Source organism: Elephantulus edwardii, unplaced genomic scaffold (assembly GCF_000299155.1).
Source record: "Elephantulus edwardii isolate Elephantulus edwardi_28Jun2011 unplaced genomic scaffold, EleEdw1.0 scaffold00231, whole genome shotgun sequence".
Taxonomy (NCBI): Eukaryota; Metazoa; Chordata; class Mammalia; order Macroscelidea; family Macroscelididae; genus Elephantulus; species Elephantulus edwardii.
Window position 1 is genome coordinate 3,138,092 of NW_006399981.1, and position 10,051 is coordinate 3,148,142.

The 10,051-nt window shown below is 41.2% G+C and overlaps 1 protein-coding gene across 1 annotated transcript; it reads right to left on the reverse strand.

Moving 5' to 3' along the window:
- Positions 1-659: 659 nt before the first annotated feature.
- Positions 660-1,340, reverse strand: LOC102867654 (chromosome unknown open reading frame, human C12orf74). The gene has a single exon (XM_006898491.1). It carries the CDS (start codon positions 1,338-1,340, stop codon positions 660-662), a length of 681 nt encoding a protein of 226 aa, XP_006898553.1.
- Positions 1,341-10,051: the final 8,711 nt, after the last annotated feature.

A 10,051-nucleotide genomic window follows, 5' to 3' on the forward strand; every position in this document is an offset into this window, starting at 1 on the left:
GTTCAAATAAACCTACCAGTTGCTTTGTGATAGAGGATGGCCAATCTCCTCCTGTGCAATTAACTGCCTCTGAAAACTCACCAGAGAGTCAGCTATAGGATGATTCTGACTCAACCATTTACAACAACAACAACATGTATACACATACAATATGTATGCATACACAAACATATATCTTAACCTTTATCAAATCCAAAGCAGTCCAAATTCCAAAGCAGATATTTTCAAAGAAGAGGCAAGTCACTCTACTAGGCAAAGTACTTGGGACTTTTTGGGAGTGAAATAAGGAAGTAGAATTGAAATTCAAATAATTTGTTTTCTCTTAATTTTTAAAAGCAGGTGCATCAGGCTGTCCTCAATGGTCTAGACTTGCAACAAGGCCACCACTGCTTCCTAACACCTGAGGCACCATCTATAGCCACCCTTTAAGTGGTCCTTTTATTAAATATCTTTAAGTGCCTTAAGGTCCTTTCTTTAAGTGATTTTAGGAATATAGGAGAATAAAGTGAGTTAGAACCTCATTCTTCTTCTTCCCCCAATCCCAGTTCCCTATTTGTTTAATAATCAATGTGTCCTAAACTGTATGGGCATTATGAGGCACGATTCCCTGTGCTTGCTTCCCATTAGATTCTCTTGCTGTCTGAGAGAATTGGGAAACTCTAAGAACCATTTTGCTTTCCATGGTGCTGTATTAATGTTACCTGAGGACTTGGCTGTGGTGAAGTGAGGCTGGATGGAGGGGAAGCCTGGTGAAGGGATCCTTCATTGATGGACTGAAGCATGGGAGGGATTTGCTGAACAGAAGGACTGATGTGAAGCTCTACTGACCCAGCTGTGTTGAAGGCTGTTTCTGCATCAGAAGGCAGTCTCAGATCTCCAAGTCTCAAGGGTGATGGGGAGGAGGACGAGGCCTTGAGACTTCCAGGAGGACTCTTGGAAAGATGACACGCTGATCTTGCAGGCTCCTTCCAGCTTCCCCAGCTGTCCTGCTGAGATGTTGAGTTCAAGGTCCCACATCCACTTCCTCTTAATCTCCTCAAAGTGGGAGAAGTGGAAATTCGGCCCAGAGCTTGTCTGTCAAAATGGAGAAGATTCCCCTGGTTCTCAGTGTGCCTCTGAGGAGATGTCCGACTGCCTCTGGACCACAGCGTTGGGTCAGAAGGCTCTATGTTACCTGTGGAGTCTGGGAGGTCCTCTGTTGGTAGCTTCTCAGAAACATTGTCCATGTTGTTGCTTTCTGATGCACAAACAAGTCGTTCAGTTTCCATATTCAAATAGTACTCTTCCTCAAGTATTTCTTTGCCCTTTTCAAGAAGATAATTTTTAGCAGCTTGTTGCATTTCTTCCAAAGAAGAGTAGAGAGTGGAATCTGTGGCAAATGAGGGAGATGGAGGTGAGAAAAAAGACATTGAAAATTTCAAATTAAAATTAGTATGAAAAAGGTAGAAGCCAATTAGTATTATCATCTTTAATACTCTGGAGATATTTAACATAGATGAGTGTCCCCTTCCCATCTAAATAGTTTATATGTCTACTGTCTTATTATCTCCTCTAGATTTAAGCAAAATAGTCTTCAAAAACATTAATGATATAAGAGGTATCTTGAAAGTCACATAATCATACGTTAATGATAAACATAAGAGGTATCTTGAAAGTCACATAATCATACCTTATAATCTTTTAATTATTCCATTTTAAGAGACTCAAATAGGCATCAAACATTTTTATACTCTGCATTAATTCATCCATGTATTTTAATATTTCAAAGTGTTGTTTCAAGAATTCATGAATAAGAAAGACAAGGCCTTTCAGCTAAGCCCAAGTTAGTCACGGGGTCCTGACTTAATAGTTGTTGTCATCATTGTAATGTGCCTTCAAGTTGACTGGGACTCATAGGCAACCCTATGTACAATATCTCTCAACTCTGTCCTATCCTGAACCAATCTCACTTCCTCCCACACATCAGCCCTTGTTATCCTCAGTCACTGTGTCAACCCATCTCATCCAGGGTCTTTCTCTCCTGCTTTGTCCTTCCATCCTTCCAAGCATGATGTCTTTTTCAAAGGATTGGTCCCTCCTGGCAACATGCCCAAAGTATGTGAGAAGGAGCTTCAAAATTCTTGTCTCCAGAGAGCAAATTGTTTTTGCCTTCTCCAGAACAGATCTGTTTGTTTTATTGGTGGTCCAAGATATCTTCAATACACTTCTCCTGCATCATAACAAAAAGTCATCAATTCTTTTGTTATCCTAAACTACTGTCCAGCTGTCTGATGCATAGCAAAGACCATACCCTGGATCAGTGCACCTTAGTTTCTATACTAACATCTTTGCACTTGACCATTCTGGAGAGGTTCCTGACAGCAGTCTTTCCAAATATAATTTGCCTTTTTATTTTCTGGCTGCTGATTCCAAGAATGTTGGTTGTAGACCCAAGCAAGTTGAGACTGTTTACAATCTCAATCTTTTGTCCATTTATCATGATGCTGCCAATTGGTCCATTGGCAAACATCTTTGTCTTCTTGATGTTGAGCTTCAATCCATATTGAAGACTACAATTCTTGACTTTCTGCAGAAGATGTTTCATGTCCTCCTCAGTTTCAGTGAAGAACGTTGTGTCATCTGAATAACAAGCTGTTGATGAATCTTCTTTCAATTCTGACTTTAATGGTTGTTGTTAAGCACTGTTAAGTCAACTCCAACTCATAACAACCCTATGTACAACGGGTCCCCTGCTCTATCCTGAGCCAATTTCATTGCCTCTGACACACATACCCCCATTACCCTTATCACTGAATCAATCCATCTCATCCAGAGTCTTCTTCTCTTGTGCTGTCCTTCCACCTCATCCAAGTATGATGTCTTCAAGGATTGGTCCCCTCTGGCAACATGACCAAAGTATGTCAGACAGAGCTTCAAAATCCTTGCTTTCAAGGAGTAATCCGTGTTCAGCCTTTCCAGATGAACCTGTTTTTTCTCTTAGCAGTCCATTGTATATTCAATACTCTTCTCCAGCACCACCACTCTAAGGCATCGATTCTTCTTCTATCATCCTTAGTCATTGTCCAGTTCCCTGATGCTTTTTGTGTGAAATATTTGAGAATAGATGTTTTTGCATTATAAATCCCTGTATTTTGGGAAAATAACATGAAAATTTGAAAAGAAACACCTAGATGTCCTGCTTCTCATAGGTAAATATATTATCTAGCATTGTTGTTGTGTATTGTCGAGTCAGAATTGACTCATAGCTGACATTCCAGTGGGTTTTCAGAGGCAGTGAATCTCATGGAAGAAGACTGTCCATCTTTCTCCCTCTGAGTGTCTGTTGGAGTCAAACCTCTTGCCTTTGGGATTGCACAAATCCTTATGGTAGCACACCCTCATCAATTTCTCTCATGGAGCAGTTGGTAGATTCAAACCATCAACCATTCATTACGGGCTTTAACCCCTGTACTACCAGCATTTCTTCATACTCTAAAGCAAAGATAATTTTGCCATCTGACATATGAAGACAGCAGTGGTATGTGGCAAGGCTTCATTTCTTTCCTACCCATCAATTATTTCACAAGAGTCAACGCTTGTCTATTTACTGGCCTGGTGTGGAACAGATAATGGGAACCATCTTCCCTGGCATGGGAAATGTGGACAGTGGTTTCAAGTTGGGCATGGATTGTTTGTGGATGGAACAGCAGTACTTGACCACATAGTCTGAACTGTCCAAGAAAATCTTAGCCAGTGTATAATTCTAAAGCAAAACTAAGCAAGCTGAAACCCTTGAGGAATGAATACATGTAGATAGTTAAATGTTAAGGATTACTAACAACTTGTATTTCTAGCATTATATAGTTTCAATTGCATTTATAATCCTTTTTGCAAACTTATTCTGAAGTCTGTTATACACTTCCTTGACTTTAAAACAGAGAATACTCAACACCAAGGATAATATTCCTGCTCTCGTCTCAAATTCTGGCCTCAGTATGTGGACTATCTCATTAGTAATTGCTGAGAGAGCCATCAAGTCATTCTGGCTCACTGAGTAGATGGGCTACTTTTGGACTCGCAGCCAAGTGCTTAAACATTGCTCCACCAAGGCTCATGATCACTGGAGAACTGTGTGGCAACACGATGACTGCTGTTGTTTTGTTATGTGCCATCGAGTCAGAATCAACCTACAACTGACTCTCTAGAGGGTTTTCAGAGGCAGTTAATCACCCTGGAGGAGATTGCCCATCCTGCTCCCATGGAGTAGCTGGTGGATTTGAACCACTTGCTTTGGGGATTGTAGCACAGTTTCTTACTACTAGACCACTAGAGATTATTACTATGCTTATTATATGGAGAGTACGATTGTTATAGGTTCTTAAAGCATCTGATTGTTCAGTCCCACATTAAACCCTGCTATACTGACTCATTCCCTAATGTACACTCTTCTCTCTTCATTAGAACTTGTGTACATGCCTATAACAGCCACTTTCCTTTTAATTTGATTCTTCTAATCTTTTTCAAGCATAAAATTTCAACATTTTAATTTAGAAGGAATTAGCAAACATATCTTGGAAAGGGTCCAGCCTGAGTCCTCTTTGGAGACAAAGATGATGAGGCTTTGCCTTATATACTTCAGGCATGTGCTAGATTGAGCTGTTCCTTGGAGAGGAAAATGATGCTTGTGAAGGTGCAGGGTTAGCAAAGGAGAGGAAAACCCTCAACCAGGTGGATTGACAAGGTGACTGCCACAATGTGCTGTAGTGTGCCTGGAAGTGTGAGGATGGCATCTGATAGGAAGGAGTTCAGGTCCACTGTTCACAGGGTCGCTATGGGTCAAACTTGACTCGATGGAATCTAACAGCAACAACAACTCCGTAGATTTGCTCTTATCAATCAAGAGGAGGAGACCAAGGTGACGATATTGTCATAACAATTTGATGACATGGATTTCGGGAACTCCAAAGTCATTGGATAAGAGCTCTGGTGACCTAGTGGCAAGAAGCTGTGCTGCAATCCTAACGGATGCATTTCAAAGCCACCAGCTGCTCCACGGGAGAAGGATGCACAGTTTCCTTCTTTGCGATTTACTGCCTCTGAAGACCTCCCAGAGGATGAGCTATGGGGTCGGTTTTGACTCTATAGTACATAATGACAAAGTCATTATATTTACTCCCTGGCTCTCACCTGATTTAAGGATAAATGAAATTAACAGTAGAGCATTTTACACCAGAGAGTTAATCTAGATAACAACTAAAATGGATTCAATTTATGGTAAAGTTGTTAACATTGGGTTTGCTTTAATATTTTGAGCTGAGTTCTCAGTGTTATAGAACTGTATACGCAGAAATAAAGTGCATTAAGTCCATTTTTGAAGAGGATGTACCAGATAAAGAGCACTCTGGTAGCCTAGTAGATAAGCCTTGAGCTATCAACTCAAAGGCAGTAGTTAGAATCCATCAGTTGTTCTGCAGGAGAACTCGGGACAATCTCATCTCCTCCCATGTGATTTCTAGCCTCTAATAACCTGCTCATCCAGTCTTCGCTCATTAGTGTTCAAGGCCTCAAACCTGTTCCTGAGATGGTTTTGAAATTTAGGTGAGATAGACTCAAGGTCATATTTTGGTTCATGTGGACTTGATTTAATTTTCCTTAGCTTCAGCTTGACCTTACATATAAGTAGTTAGTCATCTGTTCCACAATCAGCTCCTGGCCTAGCTTTCACAGCTGATATTGACCTTCTCCAGCGGTTCTTTCTTCAGATGCAATCAATTTAATTCCTATATATATATATACCATAAGGTGAAATCCATGTGTATAGCCTGTATTTACATTTCTTATAAAATGTATTTGCAATGAGTAAATTGTTGATTGTGCAGAATTCTATCATTCTATCTCCAGCTTTATTTCTGTCACCAAGTCCTTGTTTTACAACTTACTGATTCTTCTTCTCTGTTGTCAATTTTTGCATCCCAGTCACGTATCTTGATTGCATGTTCATTTGATCTTTGACTGCAAAAGTTGGTAGAAATCTTCTATTTCCTCTTCTTTGGCTCTTGTTGTTGTGTATATTTTAATGTTAGTGATATTCACTGGACTTCCTTGTATGCGTATGAATATTACTCTGTCACTTACAATATTGAATTTCAAGACAGATCTAGATTTTTTAACTATGAAAGCAACCCCATTTTTCCTCACCATTTTATCTCCAGCATAGTAGATCATATGATCATCTGACTCAAAATGCCCCATGCCAATCCATCTCATCTCACCAATACCTAGTATGTCAATATTTATGCATTCCATTTCTTCCTTAACAATATCCAGTTTTCCTAAATTCATAATTCTTACATGCCAGTCACTAGTATCTGCTTACAACTGTTCCTCCTTCCTTTGTGTCTCCATACTTGAGAGCTCCACCTCAGTTGCCCTTTCTGCTAGTCTAAGTGTGTTCTATTATACATGGGGTTTTTAAAGGCCTGATATTTTGAAAGTTGATGGCCAATCCTTCTACCTAGTCCATCTTAATCTGAACATATTAAAAAGTATTAAAATGTATTAAAAGAAGGTGGAGAGAGCATACAGAGTCATTACACAGAAGAATTTCATGAAACAATGTATGAGTACGAGCCTGTGGTGATGAAGGACGAAGTCCAAGCTGCTCTAAAACAATTGGCAAAAATAAGGCCCCAGAAATTGACAGTATACCAATTGATGTATTTCAACAAACAAATGCTGGCCTAGATGTGCTCACCAAGTTAAGCAAAGAAATATGGAGGACAACCACCTGGTCAACTGATTGGAAGAGATCTATATTTGTTCCCATTCCAAAGAAAGATGATATCACAGAGTGTGGAAATTACCGAACAGTATCATTGTTATCCCATACAAGCAAGATTCTGCAGAAGATTAGCCAAAAGTGATCAGAACAGCACATCAACATAGAACTGCCTGATGTGTAGGCTGGGATTAAAAAAGGCCCTGGTACTAGGGATATTATAGCTAAGTTAGATGGATCTTGGCTGAAAGCAGAGAGTACCAGAGGAATGTCTATCTATGTTTCAATGACTATGCAAAGGCATTTGACTGTGTGGACCACAACACACTGTGACTAACTCTGAGAAGAATGGGAATCCCAGAACACTTGATTGTGCTTATGTGAAACCTATACTTGGACCAGGAGGTAGTCGTCAGAACGCAGCAAGGAAACACTGTATGGTTCAAAATTGGGAAGGGTGTATGCCAAAGAAGTGTTCTGTCTCCAGACATTTTTAATACATATGAAGAACAGATTATCCAGGAGGCTGGGCTCTACGAGGAGAAATGTGGCATCAGGATTGGAGGCAGACTTATCAATAATCTGTGTTATGCAGAGGACACAACCCTCCTTGCTGAAACTGAGGAGGATCTGAAGTCCTTGCTGCAGAAGGTCAAGGACTGAAGACTTCAATATGGATTGAAGCTCAATATCAAGAAGACAAAGATTCCCACCACTAGACCAATTGGCAGCATCAGTATGGATGGTAAAGAGATTGAGATTGTTAACAACTTTAGTTTGCTTTGCTCCACAACCAATACTCTTGGCACCAGCAGCCAGAAAATAAACAGACCATACTGTGTTGGAAAACTCTTCTGTCAGAGACCTCTCCAGAGTTCTGAAGAGCAATGATGTCAGTCTGGAGACTAAGTTGTGCCTGATACAGGCCGTGGTCTGTGCAATCACTTGCTATGTATCAGAAAGCTGGACAATGACTAGGGAGGATAGAAGGAGAATTGATGCCTTTGAGATGTGGTGTTGGAGAAGAGTATTGAATATACCATGGACTGCTAGGAAAACAAACAGATTCATCCTGGAGAGGGTTAAACTGGGCTGCTCCTTGGATGCAAGGATTCTGAAGCTTCTTCTGACATGCTTTGGACATGTTGCGAGAAGGGACCAGTACTTGGAGAGGGACACATGCTTGGGAGGGTGGAGGGACAGCGCAGGAGAGGAAGACCCTCAGTGAGATGGATTTATTCAGGGACTGGGGTAATGAGGGTAGGTATATCAGAGACAATAAGATTGGCACAGAATAGAGCAGGGGTTAAGGCTTTTGTACAGAGGGTCACTATGAGCCACAGGTGACTAGATGCCCCATAACAACAACACCAACAGGAATGACCTGCTGGAGGATCACCTATGAGTTAGTTCCAACTCAAAGGCACATGACAACAACAACAGCAGCATAACCTATAGCAAACTTAAATACCTTTAAGGCAGAGTTGAACTGACTTTGTTTAAAGCTGCTGCTTTAAAGGTTGATACTAGCCTCCCTGTAAGTGAAAAGGTTGGTTCTGGGCATGTGTGAGAAAAAGCTGATGGCTTCAGGTCCAGAGCACCTGGACCTTTATGAAGGAGCCAGTTCCTCATTTTTTCAACAAACACATGACTGAGCTGAGGGCTGGAGTTACCCGGGGACTTTCACACATGCCTACACCCAAGGAATTCTATTCTTTGTCTCCTTCAAATTATCACCTAAACTCTAAGCAGTAACACTGTTAAAGGGCTTCAATATGTTTACATAGGCACTTGCATAACAGGTTATCATTATTCTTGGTCCTTGAGTTTTCCTTCCTGTGTTTTTGACCTTCTTTCTCCTCCTTTGAATAATGAAGACATAACTTGGGTTGTCTTTCTGACATAGGGACATGGCCACAGGCAGGAGATGCTTGAGATCAGATGGACATACCATATACTGATCAATGTCTTAAATACACTGGAACCTTGAAGGTCACATTGATAGCTATCAAATACTGATACAATTCACTACCAATTTAAAAGACAACTTTGGGAAGCAGTTTGTGGAGAGGAAAGGAGACTCTAAGGTCTGGAGAAGGATGACTCTGGTTCCTAGTCACGGCCTTCAACCCACTTGCCTCTCTGTGTTTATAAATGGGCATCCGAGCACCTCCTTCCGTATGTTGTTGCAAGAATTATGGGAAACAAGAGCAACTGTGCTGAGACCTTTCCCAAATGTCCACCTTTGGTGCATTTGATAAAGAGTCAAAGTCAATAGTGCAGTTATACAGGTTAACTCTGCTCCTTTACATTATCTTAAAGATTACATTAATACCTGATTGCCATGGAGAAAATTCACCGGCTTGCAGTCTCCCAAGGTGAAAGAATCCAGCAAACGCTCCCCCACACGGGGATCTCACTGTATTGGGAATTAAACCACCAGATTAATGATTCACTAATTGTAATGAGACCTGGACAAACAGGCAAAAGAGGACCAAGTGGAACTAACTTGTAACAACAGAATCTGCACAAAGTGCCAGACAGAAAGTCAGAAAGCAGCTGAACGCCCCCTTTGGTACCTGTGGGATGGTCTGTCTCTGAGCAGGATGTGGTCCAGGTGGGCTGTGACAAGCCACAGAGAGTGCCTGAGCACAGAGCAGGCTGGCAGCGTAGGCCTCAGAACAATAGCTTCCACACCTGTAACAACAGATCCTCTCGTGAGGAGTGCTAGCAACCTTGATAGGAGGTGAAATGAGGAACTGGCCTCTCCCCTCCTCAGAGACCTTTTTAGTAATTTGTTTATGATAAAAGCTACAGGGAAGCAGGCTTGGAACTGAAGACAGTTTAAGAAAAAGTACATGATCTATTTTTTTCTAATCAATAGTGCTAATCCTATCCAGGCCATGGCCTTCAGAGACATGACTAAATGACTAAAGATGACAGAAGAAGAAATGAGCACTTTGAGTTGCGGTGCTGGAGAAGAGTATTGAACAGACTATGGACTCCCAAGACAACAAATACGTCTGTCTTGGAAAGGGTGCAACCAAGCTGCTCGTTGGGTGCATGGATTTTGAAGCTCCATCTCACATACTTTGGGCACATAACTAGGAAGGGCAGATCCTTGGAGAAGGAAATCATGCTTGGAAGGTTTGAGGGACAGCACAGCAGAAGACCCCAGACAAGATGTATTGTTACAGTAATTGGGGTAATGAATAAGTAAAGGTTTTTTTTAAGATCCAAACCCAGACTCTTGCAGCACTGGACCACGAGTGTGATACAGGTAGGGGAGGCAGA